The sequence below is a fragment of the Pleurodeles waltl genome, chromosome 8, assembly GCF_031143425.1.
Source record: "Pleurodeles waltl isolate 20211129_DDA chromosome 8, aPleWal1.hap1.20221129, whole genome shotgun sequence".
Lineage (NCBI taxonomy): Eukaryota > Metazoa > Chordata > Amphibia > Caudata > Salamandridae > Pleurodeles > Pleurodeles waltl.
Window position 1 is genome coordinate 698,699,001 of NC_090447.1, and position 27,348 is coordinate 698,726,348.

Consider the following 27,348-nt stretch of genomic DNA (forward strand, 5'->3'; position numbering starts at 1 on the left):
AATGCTTCCTTATGTTGAGACATCTGAGGCACTGCAAACTGTTAATTTTGTATTGCAGTGTTTGCATGGAATTTTCACCATGTGGTGGAGCAGCCTGCCTTCCCAGCACGAACAGCTGCTCTCACCATATTCTGGGCATGGCCGGCATTACCACAACCTCACCCAGGTCTGTAGATAAACAGAGCAGCCCGCCTTCCCAGCACAAGCAGCTGCTCCGAGGTCACAGCCACCCGTGACAAAAACGCACCAAGGTGTGCGTCGTCTGAAGACTGAAGCGTGCCGATGGAGGCAGAGAGCAGGGTCAGCCGGTCAGCAAAATCCTGGGAGCAGGCGTTACGGAGGATACATGGGATTGAAATCCAACCTACCTCGTCGCCAGTTTGTTATGCTGCGCTGTGGGGCCTAATCTAGAACGCAGCACAGTGACAGTGATGCAGACACCGTATTTGCTTACTGGCCATGAGGTCCGGGTCCCCAGGCCCTTTATTAATGAACCACGACTGTGTCATGGTCATTACCATCATGACCTAACTCAGCGGGGTACAACACAAAACACCCCTTTCATTTCAGCATGCGATGGGCAAAACCCATCACAAACATAACAGCTGCCTTTAGGTGTGGGGTCAGACAGTATTTCTTATAAATTGTGAAGCGATATGCAGAGTACTGTCTCGTAGGATCCTGTGATCTACATGCTGCATTTTAAAGTACATTACTTCTGTTATCACTGGCCACTGAAAGGTTATTAAGGCTGGAGATTTCATGTTAGTCCAGAAAGTAGAAACTACATTAATCATTTTTACAAGACAAGAGCAGATTCAGACCAGCTCTTAGTCGCAACTTGATGATCACAGACACTGTTTATATCTTCATTTCCTCACAAACTGGATACCTGACAGTGTCTTGTAGCAGTGGATTCAAGGCACTAGAATTGGGATGTTTCGAATAATATCCCAAGTTACAGCAAGATCTCTCCATTGCCTTAATTAGGTACACCCACCACATTGCTATTCTGGTCACCTGCAAAAGTCTGTTGTCTCAGCTCTCAGATGATTTACTCTCTTGCTACAGAGGAAGCACAATGAACATTCTGTAAGCACAGCCAGGGAAGAGTTAAATGAAGAAATGAGAGTATCAAAATGATCAACAAAAAAGTGTATATGCTCTACTGAAAAAGGATAAAGATAGAGGTTATAAGGGTTTGTAAGGATTTACAAGCGGCCATAAAGAAGAAACAATGTTATAGATGTGGCAGTATGAGACACTTAGCAAAGTCCCGTGCAAGGCCGGCTGCTAAAGCCGGATGTTACAGGTTGGGACATTTCTACAGAGAGTGCAATGGATGGTGATAAATCTAGAGTGAATTGGTTTAAAAAGGATCAAAGCAGCAAAGCAGATGATGTTGGAGACACCAATAGTGATGAGGTGGAAGTGTTGGTGGTATGTGGCATTGACACCCAGGAGGAGGGAGCAATTCAACACTGTGAGGTGTACCATCTGTCTAAATGTGTAACTGAGGCGAATGGTTTGGAGTTGGAGTTCCCATGTGGGTGGATTTGTGTTCTCTGTATACCTTGATTGACAAAGTCACCTAGGAAAATTTAAGTGACTGTGAACTAACCTCCACAGATGTGGAGCCACAGGAGCATTGTGGGGTCAAATTGCTGGTCAAGGGTTATTTTGATGCTGTTTTGATGTACCAAAACAAGGAAGTTGTTGGGAGGGTGTAGGTAGTAGAGAAAAGAGAAAAACTCTGCTGGGCTGGAAAGAGCAACATGTTTTGGAATTGTACTTGACCCTAATCATCCAGAACAAGTGCTACTCACCTCACAGAACATACAGGAGAAGTGGAAGTCTAACTAACCCAAGTAATTTGCCCAGAAATTAGGTTGCTTGCAAAAATTTGAACATTGTCGTATACTGAAAAGTGGGGCCATACCTAAAGTACACGGAGTACGCAACGTTCTTTTGGCGTTGCGTGGTCCGTTGAAAGAAGAATTGGTTTGTTTGTGTAGAGAAGTGGTTATCAAGCCAATAGTACCTTCTGAATGGCTCAGTCCCTTTCTGTTGGCAAGGAATGCAATGGGAGTCTGTGCATGTGTATAGATTTGAGGGATCTGAACAAGAGTATGTGGGTGGAAAGACATCCTCTGCCCGAATCAAAGAAAGGTTGATGAATGTACGGAGGCCAAGTATGCTTCTACATTGGAATTATAGAGTGCTTATCACCAGGTGCGATTACATCCCAAGTCCAAGCACATGACATCCTTTATCACACCTGAAGGGGCATTCTAGTTTGTGCGCATGCGTTTTGGTTTGGCCTTTGCGTCTGCAGTTTTGCCGAGAATTAAGCAAGGTGTGTTTAGTGGCCTCACCAATGTGTTGTTTTTTTTCAAGACAACATTTAGGTTTGGGGGTTCTAATGAGGAATAACCTGCCTCAGCTTTGGAGAAGGTACTTAAGACATTGGAACAGGCTGGTTTGACCGTTGAGGTAGACAAGTGTAGGTTTGATGAAGAGGAGTATCTGGGACACACATAATCTTTTCAGGGGGCTACACCTAAGCTGTTGGAAGCCATTGAAAAAGCATCTGCACTGAGAGATAAAGAAAATTTAAAATCTTTTTCAGGATTAGCAAAGTACTATATGTTTGTTGAACACTTTTCTGAAAAGGTGCATGTTCATTGATGACGAAGAGAGCCAAGTATGAATGGTGTCAAGTATCATTTCATGAAATGAAGAAAGCAATTGTCAATGCAGATGTTCTCAAGCTATTTGATCACACGGATGCATCTATTGTGGTGATGAATGCCAGTGCACATGGGCTTGGGGCGGTGTTGATGCAAGTGAAGAAGAAACATGAGAGAGTTGTGGCATTTGCTTTGCATACTCTAGGTTGGGCTGAAAGTAGGTATTCCACCATGAAAAAACGAGCATTGATATGCTGGTGGGGTGTGCAGTATTTCAGAGCATATATGTGGGTTGCTTGCTTCGAATTATGTACAGACCACAGTCCATTGATTGACCTGTTTACCGCTAAAGGAGGTGGGAAAATGACACATCACATAGCCAAATAGCTGCATCACCTTCGAGAATTTACATTCATCATCAAATTTGTGTCAGGATCTGAAATTTCAATGCTGATTGTTTGTCCCGATTACCTTCATTTGTTGATACTGAACTTGAGGAGGAGGAGTGGGTGGTTGGTGAAATCGATGATGTTTGTAAGGGGGCCATCTGGAAGAAAGAGTGGAAGGAGGCAGTGTTGAAAGATGAAGCTATGCAGTTATTGATTTCCAAGTTACATGATACAGAGAGCGTGAGTCAAAATGCGAAGTCCAGAATAAGTGAGTTTCTACCTGGGTGGAACAAATAGTCTGTAATGAAGGGCATTGTGAGTAGATGTGGCAGGTTGGTGGTGCTAAAGGGTTTACATCAATGGTTATTTATGCTGTTACATGAAGGACATGGTGGCATATCTGCTATGAAAAGAAGGTTACGCAGTGATTTTTGGTGGCATGAAATGAACAATCTGGTTAAGGGATTTGTCTGTGATTGTGTGCCTTGCATGTGTAGTGGTAAAATACATAAAGTTTCAGAGACCTCTATTGAACCAGTGGCTTTTCTCAGGAGAGCTTACGAAATAGTCCCTATTGACACTTGTGGCCTGTTTGAGTGTCTAGATCCTGACAGTAAATTTGCCCTTGTACTTGTGGATTGTTTCTCCAAGTGGCTAGAGGTTGCTTTTCTTAAGGAGGTGACGATGGCTAATGCAATTTCATTTTGTGAAGAGATATTCGGAAGACACGGTTGTCCGGACGTGATTGTGTCAGCAATGGTCTACAATTTGTTGATAAGGATTTTAGCAGATTTCTTGAGAAGGAGGTAAAAACATTTTAGAACCACTGCTTATAATCCCTGTGAAAATGGCCTTGTAGAACTGTTCAATAGAGTGTTGGAAGGTAACATCCAGTTAGCTTTACGAAAATGTCTGAACTGGAAAAAGGTGAGAAACATGTTGTGAAGGTTATAGAAGCACACCCTATTCTAGAACAGGAGAAACTCTGTTTTTCCTGTTGCAGAGAACAATGGTGTGTACTGATGCAGTACCTGCCTGGATGGAAATGACTTTGCATGAGTCTTTTGCCAAAGAAGCATTGAGAAACTGGATGGAGGAATATCAATGTCAGTATGCATGCAAACAATGCAGGGTTAAAAAAAGAGAATTAGTAGAAAGAGATTGGGTAAGAGTGGTGTTTAGAGCACATCACAAAGAGAGGTTCTAAATGGACTAATTCCCCGAGATTGTGTGAGAGTAAGGGTTGTGTGGTGCGTCTGGAGGATGGAAAGTGGTGGAATATGAAGAAGATGACAAAGTGCCATGTATCAGAGCCAGAACTTTTGGCCACATTCAAAACGTCTACTTCAAAATGTAGATCTGATTCTGGTGTACATGTTCACCCACAGAAGGTAAGATCTGAACCTCCTGCTAGAAGGAGGTCTAAGAAATTAGGTGATTATATGTGTGACTGAGAAATTTCATAGTGCACGCACATGTTAACAAGTTTATCTGTTACTATTTTCTTTCTTTTGTGCAGGGCAACTTACTTCTTCTAGTGTTTCATTATTTTATTAGATAGGTGGTTGTGCTGTATATTACACACTATGCTTGATGGGACTGTCTGGTAATGAAAAAGTATCATTCGGTGAGGGTTCTAATCTGGGGAGTTCTGGAAAGTTCAGATATCAGCCTAGCATTGTACTTGCTAACTGTTACTCTTAAGTAAACTTCATTTTTTTCTATAATTCCTGCGTTTGGGTCTCAACACCTATCAGCTATCAAAGAGCCTGATCTGACAGCAAGGTGATCTCTATCCTTACATCTGATTTGAGAGGAGGTGCTCAAAATGTTCTTAAGAAATCCAACACTGGCCATGATAACAACTATAATGCTGCTCTGGCAGTTCTAAATGGACAATTCAACACGCAGTTAAACACAGAGAATGAACTGATCATTGTCTAGCAAAGCAAGACCTAAATTAACTAATCAACACACTGTATGCTCGCCTCAAAGGCGTAGTCAGCACCTGTGATTTGGATAATCCCACAGAAGAAAGTATGGCCCAAGTAATCCAAGGAGACCATTCTCCTCAACTAATGTGAGAAATGTTGAGACAAGCCAAGATGATATTGCCTACCAAGCACACATTGGGCTGATCGCATAAACTTGCTGAAGTATGTGCGATGAAAATGGGAACCTCTCTAACTTCTTTAACTATAAAGACTGAACCAGCTACACATATAGCAGTAGCTTCATGAAAACCTGGCAACCTCAACAAAATCCCTAGTGTTCTCCTGAAGGCAGGCAGTGCATGGACATGAGGAACGGACCAGGAAACAGCTTTACAAATAACAAAATAAATAAATCCTTGTCTTCTGAAGCAACAATTCAATTCTATGACAACAATAAACCCACCAAACTATCCTTCAATGCCAGTCACACAGGAATACGAGTGGTGCTTCTCTAACATGAGCCCAATGAACTGTCTCTCCTGTGATGTTTTGTAATTTGGTACGCTCCTGATTCTGTCAGGGGGATGTTGTGAGTAAGCAGGCCCCAAACAGTTGAGTAGTGTGGAAGAGAGCCACAAATTAATCACTGCAGGCTGTTTACTTATTATTGAGGCCCTTTGAGCCCAGTTCCTTAACACAGCCCCATTAGTTTGCAGAGTGATCGACTCTAACACATCAGACACTATAGAAAATGTTCTGGAATCTTATATAATATTTACAACTGCCAAAAAGGGACCTGCAGCACAAACCATTGCTGCCTGCAGTTGTAGCCTCCTCCCCAACTTGGGTATTCCTAAATGAACATGCCACACATGGAGCTTGTTCTTACACGTCTTTATTCTTCCACATGCAAGCTCAAACTCAATATTCTAAAGCTGAAATCCAGTCACCACACCCAAAAACACACGTCACAGTTCTACAGAATTTTTCAGGAGCCAAACGGGCCAACATCATTACCACTCACACAATTCTACATCTCCCCCTTATTAAACAAAAACAACACTTTTACACAAATATTACAACTCTTCTATGAATCTCTTTGTAGCTTTTACCAAACGCTAAGATTGTGTCCTTTGAAACTGGGAAGAGAGACAAGTAGCGTCCACTACTGACACAGGTGATGTGGGAACAGATGAGGTCAGGTGTTGCTTTTCAGTCTCACTTGACTCAGTCTCTGCTAGGACATTAAGAACTGCTGAAGGTTGAGGCAGAGGTCTAACGTGCAAAGAATCTCACGTAACAGGCTTTCCAAGACGGTGAGCAGTCACCATGTTTCCCTTACCAGTGACAACTGCAAACGGTTCAGCATCAAAGGGATCATCATATTTTCACTTTCCCTTTTGTTGCACCAACACACTATCTCCTTCACAAAAAGTAATGTTCTTGGCACCTCTATGTTATCAGCATACACTTGTTCACACCCCCAGTATTTCTGACAAAGTTCTGTTGGTCCATTGTGGTAACTTGGTCGTCATGGCTCTCCGAAATATCAGGGTGCAAGTACTTTCACCTGTCTTTGAATGAGGAGTCGATCTGTATGCTACAAAAGTAGAATGGAGAGCTGACTTCAAAATAAGACTCTCTAATTTTGCATGCTGTACGGTCTTTTTCAAGGTGCTCATAAAGCGTTTGACAATGCCATTTGCTCGTGGCCAAAGAGGTGTGGTTTTCTGATGCTTCACATTTAGTTGTGTAAGAAAGTCTCTGAATTCTCCACTAAAATATGGACCATTGTCAGATTTCAAAGTTGAAAGAACACCCCATATTGCAAAGATTCAATCTAATCTTTTAATCACTTTCTTTGGAGTAATCGCTGAAAGATCTTCGATGAGTAGAAAATGAGAGTACTCATCGATAAACACCAGAAGGTGATGTCTATTGTCAAGAGGACTAAAGAAGTTCACAGCAACTCTCTCCCATACATGTTTAGGCAAGTCTGCCATATTCAAGGGATGTGGAGTGACTTTGGGACATAAGGATTTGCACAAATGACAGTCTTTCAATTTTTTTCAACTCCCTTATCACGATGAGGAAACCAAATTCGGTCTCGAAGAGCTCCTTTGGTATCAACAATTCCATGATGTACTTCGTGGGCCACTTCAATTACTGGTCACAGACTCTCTGGTATGACAATTCTTGAACCTTGTAAAACAATTCCTCCTCAAGTAACTAATAGTTCATTTTTTACATTCTTGAATACCTGATATTCACAGTCATGTGTGACAGGTTGAGTGTGCTGTCTCCAGGATTGATGTGTCATGATATCTTTTAGTATCAGCATGTCACTATCTTTGCTTGTTGTAGAATCATTTGTTCCAAAGAAATAGCAACAGGAGCACTTTCTTAACTTAATGTAGGCTTCAGCTGCTTTGTAAGGGGTACCTTGACACTGTACTGGCACTCATGAAAAGTAGCCAGCAGAGTCTTGAACCCACGCTGGTTAATGCACAATAGTATAGTCATATTCCTGTAGTCACAAACCCCAACATTCAATTCTGGGAAGCATCTTGGCTTTCGGACTGCAAAAGATAGTAAGCAAAGCTTGATGATCAGTTACAAGAGTGAATGGTTTGCCATATTAGAATACGTGGGAATATACCCAAGCCCAGACTACTTCTAAACTCTTTTTAAGGTTATGAGTAGACACGCTCAGTTTATGACAAACTTCCACTTGCATAAGCCACAATATTTCTTCTGGCATTGGGGTGCCATTGTGTTGGGCAAGGACCGTGTTTAACCTGACTGGGCTTGCGTCAACGACAACCTCCGTTTGCAGCATTGGATCAAAATAGGACATATCAGTGGCATTCTCAGTTGCACGTTTGATTTTTTAAAAGTTTTGTGCACATTCATGTGACCAGTAAAATGGAAATTTTTTGTTAATTTCCTTAAGGGAGCATCCCACTCTGGCAAAGTTACTTATGTATCTAGAATAGTAACTGTTTACGCCAAGGAATGAACATAACATGGCAACATCTTGTACAGGATAAGTAGCCGATAAGGCTGGATCTGGCAGCATACCCCCATCAGAAAAGATATGGCCCAAAAAAATAAATTTTGTTTTGTGGAACTCACACTTTTCTGCATTCAAGGTTAAACCTGCATCAGCAAGTAGTACACAAACTTGTGTAAGTGCTTCATCCCGTTCATTTCATGTGGCCCCAAAAACCAATGTGTCATCACCTTAAATGAACTCATTTGTGACAGGTTGTAATATATGTTGAATGACATCTTGAAACAGTTCTGCAGCTGATGACACACTGAAACTTAATCTTTCATATCTGAACACACTCACATGAGTAGAATAGGTTGTTATGTACCCACAATTTTCTTTACGTTCTAATCAATGATATCCTGTACTCAGATCAAGATGAGAGAAATCTTTGACATCATTTAACTGTGTGATTATAGCGGCAATGTGCGAAACGTTTTAACACTTCGTCTATCATCCTTTTGTGTTGCTAAAGTTGCCCTATTCTCTTTCAATTGCCTTGTTGGTTTGATGCATATCAGCACATACAGCTCCTTCACTGCCCTTTTTAGGTACTACCACTGTTGGAGAAACCCACAAAGTTGGACAAGTGGATCACTCATTGATATCATGCTCTAGTAAGATCTCAAGCTCTTTCTCAACAGTTTTTTGTAAATTAAATGCAATTTGTCTATGCCTTTCAGCAACAGGACAAACGTTCTCATTGATATGAAGATGCACTTTCATGGTTCCTAATACATGAAACAATATAGGGAACTGACTACTGTTTCAGGATGAGCATTCATGTTGTAGGTCACCAATATCAGTCCCATTTCAGCAGCAGTATTTAAACTGAGTAAACAGGCACCTGACGCAGTACCATGAAGTATATGAAACGGTGCTTGCACCTTTGTCTTTTTATGTTTCAGGGTTGCTACGACTGCGTCTTGACATCAATGCAGCTCATGTATACACTTTAGTTTTCAACGGTGTGAAGCGGGGAAATGGAGACAGTTCATTGTATTTCTCCTGAGGCCTCAGTGTTTATAGATGCACCACTGTCAAAAGTTGTGGAACAGCTGTTTATTTTTTGATTTTTTGATTTTTGGACAATGTTTTACTGACTTTTGTCATTTTCTCATTGACTTTTCTTCGACTCGTATTTTACTTACATGCAGCTAGTCCAACATGTGGGAATTTTTCTGAAGTAAACATCAACATCGCACATCCATCTTCTTCACTATCACTTGACACTGAAACTGAAGAACTCTTACACGAAGATTTAGATGACAACCATCTTCTTTTAGTATTGATTTGCCACAGCTGATGTTGCCGCTTGGTCTTGTGGGTGCACGTAGACTACCACTTCTGGAACATTTAGCCATCCATTTTGTTTTCTCTGTGTGATGCACTTAGGAGGTCATTCTGACCCCGGCGGGCGGCAGTCGCCGCCCGCCTGGCGGGAACCGCCATTTGGCCGCACCGCGGTCAAAAGACCACTGGTGCCATTCCAACTTTCCAGCTGGGCCGGCGGGCGCTACCCAAGGTAGCGCCCGCCGGCCCAGCGGGAAAGAGGCCTGCAACACTGAAGCGGCTCCGAATGGAGACGGCGGTGTTGCAGGCGTGCGATGGGTGCAGTTGCAAACCATTACAAAATGGTTCTCTTTCCCGCAGCCTTTGCATATTTGTCCAATGGCTGGACATTTACCTATGTTGAAATGAATTGATCTAAAGCACAGTTTCTTTTTCTCCAAAGACATCACTTTGTGTCCTTCAGCGTTGCGCTTTTGCTTAATTTTCATGTTTTGACTGACTCACTTTGAGCACCTCCGGCCTCCATGTCAGCAGCTCGACGTTCTGTATATTCCTCAGTTCTGGCAGCCATGAGTACTCACTCCATACTAAAGGCCTCATTATGACCCTGGCGAAAGCACTGCCAATGTTTGACTGCCAGACAGGCTGTTGGTGCCAGCAGTCCCAATCACCCATGGCAGTGCTGCAAGCAGCGCTGCCCTGGGGATTACAATCCCTTTGCTGCCCTGCACCCATCCATCCAGTGCTTTATTGGAGAAATCATAACAATCTACCCAAGTTTGTGTGGAAAGTTTGGTGCTGTCCCTAAACCTCTGATGGTATTTTTCAGGGGTCAGCCCAAACTTGGCCAGTAAAGCGGCTTCCATGGATGCATAGACATTCTCATGATGTGGAGCTAGTGTAAGAAGTGTGTCCCTCCCCACTGCTGGTACATAAAACCAAAAGGCTGCCCCCAGTGCTCCTCAAAGGTCCCTTGGGCCCTTAGTGCAACTTCATAGGCAGCGAATCACTTGTCAATGTCATCTCCCACCCCAAAACTTGGCACCACATTCTTGGGTATACAAACCTTTTTCTCCCCAGTAGGTCCCTCATTTATGCTGCCACCATCACTGCTGGACTCGCCTTGATCTCCAGCTCCTTGAGACTCAGTTCATGTGCCAACAAAATATTTTTCTCAGCCAAGGCTCTCTCAGCTGCAGCCTGACTGGCTGCTCTCTCAGCTTCAGCCTGTTTGGCTTCCCTCTCTGCTCTCCTTTCCTCCTGTTGAGTCTCAGTTTTCAACCTGGCCATCTGCAATGGTAACTCTCTCTCCTCTCTCCTTTACTTTGCGGTCAGGCCTTGATTGGAGACACTGCTTTCTGGTTTGGCAGGGGGCACAATTGCAGTGGTAACATCATCCACTGCCAGAAAATCCTCTGAGGGGCCATCCTCTGGACCCTCCTCCATAACATCCTCCTCTGTATGGGCTTCTACCCAGGCCCTCAGTGCCATTTGGAATTCCTCCTTCCTGGAGGCTTTCTGGGTAGATACACCCATCTCCCTGCAGAACACCCTCAGCTGTTTAACAGTGTAGGTCTCCAGCATAGCCAGATCAAAATCTTCATCTCATGCTTGAGACCCAGCCAGAGACATGTTAAATGAGGTTTTAGTCAAAAATTGTCAGGAAAAACAAACTAGCAGAAAAAGATTAAAAAAATCAAGTTGACCTATAACTGTGGGTAGGTAGTGAAATACTTAGCTACTGTATGTCACTGCACAAATACAAGTCCTATCCTCATCGCTGATCACCAATGTTAGAAATGGGGTCTTTGGTTGGCAGCCAGATTACCCCCTGTCCAAGCAAGGACCCTCACTCTAGTCAGGGAAAGTCACACACGATCCAAATTATCCTGTGCCCACCCTCTGGTAGCTTGGCACTGAGCAGTCAGGCTGAACTTAGAAGGTAATGTTTAAAGTATTTGTGCAATAAGTCATACAATAACACCATATAGCACCACAAAAATACACTACACAGTGTTTAGCAAAGTATATAATATTTATCTGGATAAATGCAGGTCAAAACAATTAAAGGTGCAATAAGTAAATGTTGAGATATCACTGAAAAGTGATATAAAGTGTCTTAAGTCCTTTAAAAAGCAAACAAAGTCTCTTTCACACACAAAGTACCCGGTTTGCGTGAGAAATCTCAGCAAAGAACCGCAGAGGAGGAGATGCGTGGAAACAAAGGGGTGTGTGTCAATTTCTCAGGTTGCACACAATGATGCGTTGTTTAGTTTTCACGCAGGGACAGCTGTGCGTCGATTTCCGGCGCTTGGTCATGGATCCTAATCGGGTTGCAGGGTTTTTAGATGACCCGGGGACGATGCGTGGATTTCCTGCACTGGCAGGACGAAGTCACAGAAGCTTTCGATTCGGTGGGTGTTGCATCTAATTTTCTACCTCACGGCAGATGCTGAATCGATTCCTCCCTGGAAGTCGGGTTGCGTCATTCCAGTTCAGCTGTGTGTTGTTCCGGTGGGCCGTGCGTTAAAATTTCCGGTTGCTATGCTGGCACTGCGTCGATCATCTTGTTGCGAAGTTGGGCTGTGTCGTTCCGGATCTGCTTGTGGTGACATTTTCACCAGAGTGCAGGCGGTGTGTCGTTTTTTGGCAGGCTGTGCGTGAAATTTCGCCACACAAGGAGTCCTTCTTGGAGAGATGAAGTCTTTTGGTCCTGAAACTTCAGGGAACAGGAGGCAAGCTCTATCCAAGCCTTTGGAGAGCACTTTTTCACCACAGCCAGAGAGCATCAAGGCAGCAGGGCATCAGCAAGGCAGCAGTCCTCACAGAAAGCAGACAGGTGAGTCCTTTGGGCAGCCAGGCAGTTCTTCTTAGCAGGATGCAGATTCTGGATTAGGTTGCTTCTCCAGGAAGTGTCTGAGTTGGTAGGGGGAGAGGCCCTGTTTATATACCCAAACGTGTCTTTGAAGTGGGGAGACTTCAAAGAGTGTCTTAGAAGTGCAACAGGTCCCCTTTCAGTTCAATCCTGTCTGACAGGGTCCCAGTAGGGGTGTGTGGCAGTCCTTTGTGTGAAGGCAGGCCCTCGACCCTCCCAGCCCAGGAAGACCCATTCAAAATGCAGATGTATGCAAGTGAGGCTGAGTATCCTGTGTTTGGGGTGTGTCTGAGTGAATGCACAAGGAGCTGTCAACTAAACCGAGCCAGACGTGGATTGTAAGGCACAGAAAGATTTAAGTGCAGATAAATGCTCACTTTCTAAAAGTGGCATTTCTAAAATAGTAATATTATATCCAACTTCACCAGTCAGCAAGATTTTGTATCACCATTCTGGCCATACTAAATAGGACCTTCCTACTCCTTTCAGATCAGCAGCTACCATTCAAACAATGTAGGAGCGCAGCCCCAATGTTAGCCTATGAAGGGAGCAAGCAGTGTGAAAACGAATTTAGGAGTTTTACACTACCAGGACATGTAAACTACACAGGTACAGGTCCTGCATTTTGCCTACACAGCACCCTGCCCTATGGGTTACCAACAGCATACCTTAGGGGTGTCTTATATGTAGAAAAAGGGGAGTGTCAGGCTTGGCAAGTACTTTTAAATGCCAAGTCGAATTGGCAGTGAAACTGCACACACAGGCCTTGCAATGGCAGGCCTGAGACAAGGTTAAGAGGCTCCTTAAGTGCATGGTAATCAGTGACTCAGACCCACTTGTAGAATTTATTCTACAGGCCCTTGGCACATATAGTGCACTCTACTAGGGACTTATAAGTAAATTAGTCCAATTGGGTAAGATGCAATGTTACCATGTTTAAAGGGAGAGAGCATATGCACTTTAGCACTGGTTAGCAGTGGTAAAGTATGCAGAGTCTTAAAACCAGCAAAAACAGTATCTAAAAAATGGAGGGAGGCAGGCAAAAAGTTAGGGGTGACCACCTTAAGGCTGTCAGGTCTAACAGTAATGTACCTAGTTTTCACTGCCTTTAGCGTTTCTTTGTATCGGGCTATCACTGCTTTTAGTGCTTATTTGCATTCAGCTATCACTTCCTGTCTGTACCTGGTGATCACTGCCTTTAGTGTTATCGTTCCATATAGCTCTGTGATGTTCTATGGCACATTACCTCTATTATTGTTTTACCCGCGGGTTACTGGCCAATATGTTATAGATTTCGCTGTAAGGCCTTCGTCGTCTTTAAAAGCTCATCATTGGCTGGGGTGATGCTTTGACTCTACATATGGCAAACGCCGATCTTCACTTTGACTGAGGAGCTTGTTGCATGCACAAGCAGTTTTCTGTACCATAGCAAACTCTCTGGGAAAGCACTGTCTGTTCTTTGGGTTACGTATCCCCTATCTTATTACCACTTGTAGAGTTCTCCCCAGCCTGGGTACTCGTAACTAAACAGGCAACACACAGAGCTTAATCTTACATTTCTATATTATTCTGTGTGGAAGTGCAAGCTCAGCATTCTAACACTGAAATCCAGTCACTGCACCAAAACACTCACATCACAGTTCTACGGAGTCCTTCAGGAATTAAGAGGGTCCCGTTATTACCACTCACACAACACTACAGCACTGACAGTGTACTTCCTAGTAGAGTTAGACAAGTTAAAGGTGATTTGCCTAAATTGGGTTTAAAGTTATGGTTTTTAGGTTCAGTGGGTGCAGAGGCAGGAATGTTTTCTTCTTGGACTTTGGGAAATGATAGGGTGGAAGTGGTGAAAGTTTATCCATACCTTGGCAGAAACTTCTCTAGTAATTGTTTAAGTAATGATCATATCAGTCAGTGTAGCAGTAAGGCATTGTCCCAGGCCTCAGCCATTGGGAGACTGCAAAAGTGGTGTGGGCAAAGGCACTTTGCCCATGTTCTTGCAATTATAAGATTACAATACAGTCCTCTTTGGGCTATGCCTGTGAAGTAATGGAGGAGCAGTATTGGTCCTTTTTTTAGAAGGTGGAAGGGCGCATTTGGTGCCAGATTTGTAATTTGAATAATTTGGCTGCCCCTGCCACCATCCAGCTTGTGTTTGACCTCTGCGACTGTGTTTGTTATAGCAGCTGTTTTGTGGTGGGGGAACAATTTAAAGACTAGTTATTCGGGTTCCATTTGTGCAGCTTTGAAACATGATATATTCTATAATCTGAAGGAAAGAGTACGCTTTTCACAAATTACTTGAAAGCTCTGGATATGTTTGATATTGTTCAGAATGATATGGCATCTCTGCCCAAGTGTCTGTTAAAAAATCTGATTAAAAAATGTATGAAGTGAGTCGAAAAAGAGGACATTTTGATTTCTGCTCAGCATGCACGGAACAGTATCGTTGTGAAGAGCAGCATTAATTAAAAACCTCAACGTTATGTGGTATGGAACCTTTCTCATGGTGTGTGTAGAATAATCTTATCATTAAGGTTGAATTTGCTTCCGCTATGAGTTGTTACCAGTGCTTGGGAGGATATACCAGGGAGGAAAGGCTTTGTGATCTTTGCCTGAGTTATGTCCAAGATTTAAATCATGTGATATTTGTGTGTCCTTCTCTTTATACACCACATCATCAATTGTTAAGACCATTATTCTTAAAGTACAGTAGAACTTTGGTGGCAGAAGGTCATCACTGCTTATTTGCTCCTCACCCCGGAACAGATTGTACCAAAAATTTCAAATTTTACAAATACTTTTTAAATATTTTTTAAATGTGTTTACATAATTTCTTCTCAAAGCTATATTTTTATATGCTATTTATCAAGTTAGGCCCTTTCATTCATGATAGAAGCATTATATTAGTATTTCTTCTTAATGTTAAATGAATGCTATTGTCTGGCTTTGTACTGTAACAATAGTTTATTATGTAGCTTATGATTTGCACTGTTCCTTGAATTAATGTCTTGCATTTGCACTTTACTATCATTTTATATGCATTTGTGGTTTAATTGTAAAGTATGGTAATAGAGAGCATGCTCCTCTCCGTATTTTATAATTTGTATTATTTTTATTGTTAGTTACTTTTGCATAATTTGTTTGTATTTATGTGACCCTCCTGGAAGCGCCAAAACATAATAAAATACTTGACTTGACAGCATACTTCAAACTGTACGTTGGGCATCTATCTCCTCACATATACTTGTTCAGCACACCGCTAAGTATTGGGTCTCATAACATGATAACCTCTTCTTGATAGTCATCACACTTGGCATTCAAACACTTCCAACACTAAGGCAAAACTCTTCCAAATACACACCTTCATACTGTAGCATGTTACCCAAGTGGGCAAGCACTTCGGCACCCCACATGAACATTGAATTAGGAAAATGACAGGGGTAGAGGACATCACATCACATATGCTTTGACCCTAAAGACATTACAGGAGTGATATCACATGACCCTTGACTCTGCTTTTTTCTAGGAAGGCATATTACGTGACCCCAACATCACACTGACGCTCTCTTATAACCCCTTGCACTCATTCTTACTCCTCAATCACTCATTTGCATTTACTCCGAATCTCACTCATACTCACTCATAATTATTGACACTCATACGCAGGTTTACTAATGCTATGCACCGTGTTTGTGTCACTTTTGTGTTAGGGTGGGATATACTATCCAGCATAAATGCTGATTAATGTTGGATCGTCCCCAAAGTAATGCAAAATTGAAATAAACACTGCTTTGCATTATTTTGCTTCAAGTGGGCGTTCCATAGGTAGTGAATGCATGGGTGTTCTCATGCAACAAGCCATGGGTTTGATGCAATCCCCTATTTACATACATTGGTAGGGACAAATTTGAGGCAAACAACTCCTCAAGGCAGACATAATGAGGAAAAACATTTTAATTTACCCTAGTTTTTCAACTTTGCACGTGTGCTGCATTGTACAGCACACATACAAAGTGGGAAAAGCCTTAAAGCTTAGTTTATGTACTGGAAAAATCCCTTTCAGCACAAAACCTATGCTTCAGAGAGAGTACACACACTAACACTATGGTTGCCAAAAGTGCACCAGTACACAAGGAGAGAAACAATGCAACATATCTTGTAACAAATAATGCATTTATTCTCTTTCCATTTGATGAAAGGAAGTGAAGCATCTTTGGTGGAATGTTTCCTTGCATCAAAAAATATTACATCTGGGCCTCAGTCTCTCACAGACTCACACACAAATGCTTACACATACAGCCACATGCCCACACAGAGACGCTGTCTTTCACATAAACACAGTCTCACCCGCAAGCATGCAAACATACATTTAAAAACATTTGTACTTCTGCCGCTGAATAATAAAATATTATTCACCACTGGTGTAAAGAAAAACAGGTCAGAAATAAGGAATAGAGAGCCACCTCTGTGTTCTGGGTACTGATTTTGCCACCTCTGAGGCCAGGGGTTGCAAAGGCAGTGCCATGAGTAGCAAGGGGCAAGCCTGGGTTGCAGCTGCTACTGTAAGCGAACCCTAAATGATGTCCATGGCGCTCTATCTAGCAGTACTACGCACGATCTAAGTATAACAATATATAACAAATTAAAGATTGTTTTGATTCAGTCTTTAATTATAATAATGTATTTTTGGTTGGAACACTCCCACCAGTGCTCTGCCACCCTTGATCCTAGGCCTGCAGGATTCCAAACTACAAAGCACAGGAGCAGCAAGCAGGCGCACAAACCGCATTGGTCTTTTTCAACTTACTAGAGCAAGACCTCAAAGCATGGGTGCCCATTGGGGGTCTCTTCTGTGCACAAGCTTTGTCGTCAGTTATCATGACTGAATGTCAACCAATGGCTTATGAATGTGGACTGATCAATATATCGACATAACCTACAACAAACATTGGCCGAATGGGGCTAATCTTTTCCCCCTCTCTCGGTAGGTCGCAATAATACCCTGAACAAGGTGTAAGTAATCAAAGTTTATTAGTCAATCAAAACCATAAACATTGTAAAACATGCAGATAAAAGACCCACTAATAAGCAATAAATAATGTGAGGAATGATCAGCCCTTAAACCTATACAGTGTGCAAAGTTGAGCTAAAGTGCAGATGTCTTATACGTAATATACAAGGGTGGCACCAACCCATGTAATGTGCAAATACGCAATACATGCAACAAATGTAATACATTATTCTATGAAAGGCTAAAAAACAGCAATCCTAATGTCCAAACTAACTTGATGTCAGGCCAACGAAATTACATTTTCCTAACAGCCCCACCATATACTAAATAGATTTCAAGAGCTTCTCTCAGGACCCTCCTGCACGCTTTATCTTAAGCTGTTCCCCCGTAGATGAATAGTAGGTAAAACAACACTGAAAACATGATCAATCATATACAAACAGTGTAACTTGGCGCAGGCAAAAAATAATAAAGTGCAACTGTATCGATCTTTGCCCTCATCTGGTCATCGGCCAACAGATTAATTATAATAGGCCATGGTTCCATCTAACCTCTTCATAGTGACCTACTGTTATACTTGACTGATCTCGGCTTGTGCAGGGTGCACAAATTATACAAAAGTGCAGGTGTGCTTGTAGATTATGTATGAGGCTGGCAGCGATTTGTATAAAATGCCAGAATGCATAAGGCATTCAGCTGACACTGGTATTACCTCTTACAAATAGTTAAAGAAAACAGAAACAGGCATAATATTTAAAATGACGGGATAGGGAGCCAGTCAAGTTGCGAGATTCGTAGCAACCCGCCATAATTAGTCACAGCCTATACGACTAACAGAATAACGCAAGTAAGCAATTCTACTTAGCTATAGAGTATGAGGCTGGCAAAAGCTTATAAGATGCACAAAACAGTCAGCAGAGCAGGGCAAATGCCATGCAGCAAGCCTATAAACACCTCTTCCATCATTTATTACAAAACAAGTTGACATTGCTTAAAAATGTTGGCACATTGCTGCTCTTAGCCAAATCATTATCATTTGAGATCAGATGAAGTACAGTCTGCAATAGTTACACCTAAGCCTTTCGTTTATGGGTTAAATGACTGTAAATGTACGCCTGGGCAACAACAGCAATATGCTTCATGCAGCCTGTTGAAGTGCTCTCTATTCCCAACAACTATTTATTTCTTGCAGTGCCCCAATGAGCTGTTTGACCATTTGAGTGATTATAGCATGATCATGCAGAAGACATGTTTTCAGGGACTTTTGTTACAAATGTGGGAATTAACGTAAATGTATTTTTTTCAGCGGGTCTTCCGAGAGCAACTGTGTTCTGTGCAGAAGACCTTACTTTAGGTAACCCGGTTATCATGGACTGTGGAAAGACGCTTGATGTTCTTTTGGAAGAGGTAAACCATCTATGAAATATTATATCCCATTTCAGCCATCCTTGTGTTGATGTGGTTTGAATAGCTTAGTATTTTAACATGGGGGTGTACTGCCAATTGGCCCTATGCCTCCAAAGATCAAGCAATGGCAAAGCCAATGGGTCTGGTATTTCGCAGAGATGCAGGATTTCAGCTCCTTATTAGATGTCCCTCGCTAGTCAGCAGCAATAGCTTGTAGTCTTTCACAAAGCTGCAGTACCTTAAATCTTCACTAGAGGTCCTTTCAGGTTAAAAACAACTGAAAACAACTGCTTTCAAAATGTCTTTATGAAAGCTTCAGTGCGTCAAGGTATTGCTAGTTGTTCCTCTCTAGTCAGATCCAACTGCTTTCAGGACATTCACAAACCTGCAGTACCTCAGATTGTTACTATATCTCCCTCTAGACTTATGTGCAACAGCATTTAAAGTCTTTTGCAAAGCTGCTGTATTTCAGACGGCTACTTGATATCCTATTGAGTCAGACATCACTGCCTAATGTCTTCACAAAGCTGCAGTGCCTGAAGTCATTACCAGATGTACCTCTAAATTCAGAAGCAAATGATTCAAATGTCCTTCACAAAGATGAGAGAATGTGGCTCCAAAATAAAAATTTGCATATACACTTTTGTTATTTTAATGATTTGTTTTTGGTTTTTTTAAGAACGTTTCCAAAGATGGTTTGATGATGATTTCATATTGCATCGTCTTACATACTAAAGGGGAGAGAGGTAATGTACGTGGGCCTTCCTCCTCCAATTGTACCAAAATACACATCAAAAAGGCCAGATATCATAAAGGTCTCCTGACAGTATACTCGGACAGACTTTCGCTGGGAAATGCAAGGCCTTCATCCAGAGACCATTCTGTCCGAGTAAACAGATAGTGCACCCTTAGGAAACCTGGCCTTTGATGTGTATTTTGAGTTCATATTGCAGCCTTCTATTAATATTCTGATTATGCTAGAAGTAGGTGATGACACCCTCCTATAGATAGGTACTAGCAGTCACTGGTATGATCAAGAGTGTAAGTAGACTTCTTTTTAACTGGTGCAGAGTGTGCGTGCTTTTGCATTGTAAGTACTTATAGTGAGACTAGCTTATGGCTGCAGTGTTAGATCCATTGCTGTGAGGTTGTCAGACACAAGGGAATAATGTGAACTTGGAGATTCGCTTCTGGGACTGGTTGCCATAAAATATGGTTGAGGACGCCAAGAAGGTTGGGGAGGACTGGTTTATAGCAGTCAGGCATCAGAAACATCACTGGTGGAAGTCACAGGAAGGGACTTCTAGGTCTTGAGTGGTACACCACGCAATACACAGTAGCAGCTAATGCTCGTCTAAATCCACACTCAGTGCTCGTACCCTTTATCTGTGCACAAATACGTTCCATGAAGTCTAGTACTGATGCAATCATAAAGGGGTCTGCCACTACAAAAAAAACTACTCATGTCGTCATGTGACCAAATTTCAAAATTAATTTCATTGTAATGTGCTCTAAGTGAGTCCAGTTAATAACGATTACATTAATAAGTGGCATAACACCATTATAGCCAAACGCAGATAACCAGTCAAGATATAATTCAGATTTTTTTTTAAAAAAAGGCTTCTCCTTATTCTTTTTATTTCTGTAAGGTATACATTTGTTAATTGCCATCAATTTTTTGTCTCAGAACCAGCCTTTTTCAAACACAATTTTCGTCCCCTTGGGGACTTTCTTGTTATTGTAAACAATGAATATACACAAGATTTTTATAATTACAATAAATATAAAGACAATTAAAACAGAACTCCTACATCAGCGTTGGCACAATTTGAAAATATAAATGGCCAACAAGTAGATTAGTCTGACTAATCCTTCTGATCCAGCGGTAAGGTAACTTTACCAAATGGCATACATTCATCGTGATTGTAGAGCATAGACAATCATTTGGGCACCGCTATTTACACAGATAATGTAGATTTCCCTAGTAATTTATGAAGGAAAGTCTTATGTTTATTAAAGACACAGAGGCGAGTACTATGCCTTCTTTTCTTGTTTATTTTAAATAGCAGCAGTCAAGACGAAGAACTACAAATCCCAAGAGGCAAACAATAGTAGCCAATGGGAAAAAACATGTAGTTCCAAATAACACACCAATCGCGACCAAGCTGCCCCCATAATACTTTTCTTGACCATGGACAGCCCTCTTTTCTCGTGCGAGGGTTTAGAAAGTAACAAATAATGGAATGACAGAACAACAAATGCAGATTTCCATGAGTACAGATAAAAGTTCTTGTAAAAAGTACACAACTCTGGAAACAAAACTTGTACGAACCCATAAGTCTGAGTGAACATCGTTGCGCTGGACTGTCGATGTTGCCGGAGCTCCCATAAGGCGTTGCTTAGAGATGAAGTCTTTATGAGGAAGCCTGAGAAGTTGTCGATGATGCTGTTAGGGAGGGAAAAAACAACTTGTAAGAAATCGTACATGTGGGATAATACTTGCCTCCGTGTCTTTAATAAAATTAAGACTTTCCTTCAAAAATTGGTGGGAAAATCGACATTTTATGACAAGACCGGAGGCTCCTATTATGCTTGTTTAAAGGGAATCTATTACATTAACAAGGCATGTTGTACTGTTGTACAGGTATACAATAAAATACTTTAAAAACATTATCGTTAGACCAGTCAGACAATCTGAGAATGTCCTCAAGCCGTGAACCAGCCCCGAAAGCTTTAGAAGCCATAGCTCCTCTAGCTGAATGGGCACCAAAGGAAGAAGTATCAATGCCCACTAAGGACATAATCCACTTAACCCATCGAGCCAGAGTGGAGGGAGACACAGGTTTGAAAGTTTCCTGAATGAGTTGGGATGCTGAAGAATTTCTCAAGCCGGCTTTCTGTTGTTCATAAACTTTTAAATGTTGACCCACTCATAACTTAGGACGGTCAGGAAAATAGGGATAAAATACAGATGAAAGATTAGTTTTAGGACGTCTACGGATATTAAACAAAACACCTGTTGGAGTAAAATGACGAGCAGTGATATCTTACATCTGACAGTCATTTAAAAGACACAAGGTATAATAACATGGTGAGTTTTTGCAGATAACATTTTCAAAGTAAGCATTGAATTATCTGGCCAGAAATGAATAGGTTTAAAACATCATTGACATACCACAATGAACTGTATTTTGTTTGTGTAGGATTGGGAAATTTTACTCCCTTTAAAAGACAGCATACCAACAAGTGTTCTCCAACCAGCTTTCCAGTAATGTAAAAGTGAGAGGAGGAAATGGCTGACCTGTACTAATGAATGGCACGATAAGTCTTACAGTTACTAGCTTCCGCTGCAAGGAAATTACCAAAAAAGGTTACATTTCTCAAAAGGAATCAATATGTTTTCCCATGCACCAGTTGTGCCACAGTGACCAAGCTGGTCTATATGCCTTTTTTGTGTTCCTGGAGCACAAGAGAGTTCGATGAAGTTTGAAGCTTCTGTCAAAATAGTAGGGAGTGACTTGGGTTCCCTGATATTTTCCAGGCAGAGAGGGTGAGGAGATTCTCTAAGATTAAGCTGTGAGAGAGACCGAGGGGAGAGGACAGCAGTTCCGGAAAGGAGGGAAGAAGAAAGGTAAAGTCTATTGATAGTTCCAGAAGGGTGGAAAGCCACACCTGGGATTGCCAAAAGGGAGCTATGACAACCATCACAGCTCGTTGGCTTCTTGCTTGTGCTGGCAACCTGGTGATCATAATGAAAGCATAATTGAAAGAGGTTGACCAATCCTGAGAAAAAGCTTTGAAGGCTAGTGCTAAGGGATCAGGGAGCCAACTGAAGAACTGGGGAAGCTGTGCATTGAGACGAGAAGCAAAGAGATCTATGTGAAAGGTACCCCATTTCTGATGAATGGTCTCGAAAATCTTGGGATGGAGCTTCCAATTGCTTGAGTCGAGAAGATGGTGAGAATGCCAATCTACTACTGAATTCAGATTGCCTGGTAAGTACCCTGCATGAACTGAAATCCTGTTTCGGAGGCAAAAATCCCAAAACCCTTTTACTAATTCCACTAAAGGTTTGGATTTTGTGCCCCCCAAATGGTTGATGTAACAGACCACTGAAATGTTGTCCATTCTGAGAAAAACTGAACAGCAAACGCTGTCTCTTGCCAGGCTTTTGATCGCAAAGGAGCCGTCAAGCATCTCTAAACAACTGATATGCAATTTTGACTCCTCTAGAGACCATGCACCTCCAGTTGAGATTGGACGACACCAGGCCCCCCAACCCAACAGGCTTGCATCTGATTCTAATACAAGATCTGGGGTTGATGCAAAGATGTTCCTGCCATTCCAGGTGTCTAAATGGTCTATCCACCACTGCAATTCTATTCGAGATTCTTGACCTAGGGCGATAGAGTCTGAGTAAGCGAGAACTTTTTGAAGATGATGTATCTTCAACATTTGAAGGGCCTGATAATGCAACAGGCCTGGAAAAATTGCTTGAATTGACGAAGACAAAAGGCCTACTACCCTTGCTAGAGATCTGATGGAAATAAAGGAACTGCATAAAGTTTGAAGAATTTCTGATTTTATGGATTTTATTTTCGCTGGAGGTAGAAGAAGAGTAGCCGAGAAGGAATCCACAAAAAAACCTAAAAACTCTATCTGTTGAACAGGAACTAGAGAAGATTTTTAGACATTGATAATAAAACTGAGAACTGTCAAAAGAGTTAGTTGGACGTGAGATAGAAGAGACATATGATTTTGGTTCATAGGAAGGATATCGTCCAAGTAAATAATCAACCTGACTCCCTGAGCTCTTAAAAAAGCTACTACTGGCTTCATGAGTTTTGTGAAACACCATGGAGTGGAAGAAAGACCGAAAGGTAGGGATGCAAAATGATAAGACTGGTTTAGCCATTGGAATTGTAAAAACTTCCTTGAATCCGGATGCATGGGGACGGTGAGATACGCGTCCTGAAGATCTAAGGGAACCATCCTGTCGCCCTGAAGTAAAGAATCCCTGAGATGTAATATGGTTTCCATTTTGAAGTGTCGATAAACAACAAAGTGGTTGAACTGTTTCAAATTGATAACAGGGTTAATTTTTTTGTTTTTGTTTTGAATTAGAAAGACCGAACTGACGAAGCCTGAAGGATCGAGTGGAAAAGAGACAATTGCTCGCTTTTGAAGAAGAGTTTGAATTTCTGTGGAGATTGTTTGCTGTTTCTGTAGAAAACTGGGGAGGATGAGGAAGATTTAACTGAAAAGGCTTTGAGTAAAGCTCGATAGTATATCCCTGAACAGTTTTTGAAACCCACGGATTCGCTGTTAGTGACTGCCATTTTGAAAGAAATAGTAAAGGCCGACCTCCTACAATAGGAAGACCAGAAGATTGACTTACCAGGCTTGAAAGTGTATCTGGAACCTCTGTTGCCTTTATTTCAGAAACCATGGCTTCTCTGTGGATAGAAATGTGGTCTGTACTCCTGGTAGGAGTTGTTGTAGGCACCACGGGAACCTTGGTTGTTGTATGCACAGGCGGCAAAGCAGTTCCTGCCTCCGTGGGGCTTTGCTAAAACCCGACTAGAAAACATCTTCTTAAGCGATTGCTGAGCGTTGTCCAATGATGCGAACGTCACCACATATTTGCTAAGCTCCTTTATAAATGAGTCCCCAAATAGGAGACCTTCTGCTTTAATCCACGGATCTGAAACTGCCAGACTCATCAGTTTTGGATCGAGCTTGAGCAGGAGTCCTTTCCTGCACTCGTGGGGTAATCGCTGAGTTGGCATTACTCAGTAGACATACAGTTCGCTGCACCCATAAAGACAGATCAACAGGGTTACAGTAGCATTATCCAAGCGAGCTGCCTCAGCCATGTCGAAAATGCAGGTTAAAGGACCCAAAATGTCCAACATTTTGTCCTGGCATATGGACCATGCCTTATCCACTCCCTTGCAGGGATCCTTGCCGAACATTTTAAAAAAGGTAATGAGGGAAGAGTCAATAGTAGGAGTTACAGATATTTTTGAATGTAGGGATGGACGAGGTCATTCTGACTTTAATTTTAGTCTGACTTGCTTATCTAGATGAGTGCGTAGTCTGGAAGCTACGTTTTCAGCCACATAGTCCGCTGGAAACCATTCAGTAGAATGTGGATGCTAAATATTATTTGGGTCGAACATAGGAACCCCTTCAGTGTCAGTAATTTTAGATAATTCTTGAGCCACAAGTTTGGGTTTCTTGGGAGGAGGGTGGAAAACAAATTCCCATTATCATTGTCGGATATCCGAATCTAGGTCAGCATCATGTAACTCCTCATCAGTGTCAAGGATTTTTTAAATAATAATCGGGTAAGATAAGTGCTTGGACTTAGACGCACATTTTTTAGATGATTTATTTATGGTTAACCCTTCACTAGGTCCTTTGAGGAACCACGTCCTCTGCCTTTTGTGAGAAGCCCTCATCAACCAATAGCGTAACCTTGGAGTTTTTTGTTGAATGAGGACGCTTTCTGCTATCCCCCGCAGACTGGGCTGAAACCAACTTGACAACAGAGCTTTCTAAATCTTTGGACAGTTTTTCTAATGAAGCAGAGACTGCATGCTCCACCGAAAACTGAATAAAATCATTTAAATTTACTTTGATAGCCTCTTCCTCCTCATTCAGGGCATGGGAAATAGGAGAATTGTCCATCTGCATAATAAATAAAGAGCAAACTGTAAACCTGAGAATGCTGGTGAGGAAAGGGTCAACAGCCTCACTATTGCTAGAGAAATGGCTAAGCTCCACCAATGGGTGGAGAAATGTCAGTGGCCGGCTGAGGAGAAATGTGAGAGCGAAGGAGGAATGACGTTCAGAAGGACCGCACTGCCAGTGGTTGGAAAATCAAAGCCCCAAGCCGACGACACCGGAGTGCAAAATATGCGGAAGGCGCAGCGGTAAGAATTTGCCGTTTCCTCTCAACCGTCGCCTAAAATGGTGACCGAAAGCTGAGGGGAAAACAGAAGATTCTGAGCTATCGGTGCTCGCGATGTAAGATCGAAAGTAAATGTGCAGCTACAAGCCGTCTAAAAAGAAAAAGCTGCGCGATAAGCAGACGCACATACACTGATATATATAAAGCTATGACCCACATTAAAACATTGCTTTGTAATAACATGCAAATAAATATACCTATCTTGACAGCGAGCAGCAAGAAAAGAGGGCTGTTCACGGTCAAGATAAGTATTAAGGGGGCAGCTTGGTCGTGATTGGTGTGTTATTTAGAACTAAAGGTTTTTTCCCATTGTCTACTATCATTTGCCTCTTGGGATTTGTAGTTCTTCGCATTGACTGCTGCAATTTAAAAAAAACGTGAAAGGAAGGCTCAATAGGAGCCTCCGGCCTTGTCATAAAATGATTACGTATTTCATACAGTCTATTAAGTGCTCCTTTATGTTTATTACCTATATCATTTCATTTCATATTGTTACATTTTATTTAATTTAATTAAATAACATGAACTATTCCCTCCATATATTCCACTAATTGACCACTATAAATGTAATTGGTCACACTCCTCCACATCGGACAACCTTAACCATAAAAAAAATAAGTGAAGCAGAAAAGTGCTACATTTGTTCCAAACAAAGCTGCATTGCTTATTTTATATTTATTTGGTTACACCCCTTCACAGCGGACAGCCTCAACCATCAAAGTGGAAGAAAAGTGCTTCATTTGTTCCAGGCAAACCCACATTGCCTATTTTATTTGATAAATCATTTGAACGTTACCTAATACTATAAAAAGATATCGATTTTAGGCTTGTCGAAGACATACCTTAAACAGTAATATATCGAAATCTTGTTTCACATGTGTATTCCTTTCCCAGATAGCCAATTATATCATGAACTTCTGCAACAGAAAGTATTTATGTTGCCCTGTCTTATCAGACCATAACATGTTATCATAAAAAACTTCATAATATTAGTCTTAATTTACATCTCTTATGCCGTAGGGAAAATAGCAATTTGGAGAAAAATGGATAGTAAGAATGATTACTTCCAGTACTATCATTTCCCATTCATATTTTATATAATTTAAATATGGAAATTATTTTAAAATAATGATTCAAATGCCTTCACTTTGAAATATTTTCCAAATAATGATTCAAACTCAAATCTGGTCAGTACTTAAGGAACAGTGTCCCTCTTGGACGTATATTATTTCAAACTGGGTAATAATTACATATCAACAAAGTGATCAATTGAGCACTTCTAAATTGATTTGCAAAAGTCAATACTCCTCCTATACTGCGAGCAGGCAATGCACCATCTGCAGCCATACCAGAAAACACACTCCTCACTAATTCCACATGAGGAAATACATGACCGAGATGACGGCTAACTCCCACCCCCTGTACTATCACGCAGGACCATTCACTCATGGAACTGAATCCCCAAATAGCTAATTTACAAAGAGTTCTGTATTTGTGAACAATGGGGCACTCACCATGCATAAATCTGCCTGTTTTTTCCTCCTCCAGGATCAGGGCATTAGAAAATGTGTGCCATTCCATATTCAAATTGAAACCCCAGCATTTAGTCATGTGATTCTTTTCTGACTAGCAAGTAATCGGGCAAGAGTGGTGGCCGTCTTAAACGTTCAATGAGATACAATACATTCATTGCAACGTATGGATGTCCTCTACGATAT

General features: G+C 41.6%; 1 protein-coding gene across 1 annotated transcript in view; it reads left to right on the forward strand.

Annotated features, from left to right (window-relative positions):
• The window catches only part of ADGRG7 (adhesion G protein-coupled receptor G7), a 1,214,738-nt gene that overhangs the window by 258,434 nt on the left and 928,956 nt on the right, over nt 1-27,348 (forward strand). Inside the window, exon 4 of the mRNA XM_069204827.1 lies at nt 18,554-18,654. Coding sequence (XP_069060928.1) covers nt 18,554-18,654 — 101 coding nt within the window. The remainder of the gene's footprint in view (nt 1-18,553; nt 18,655-27,348) is intronic.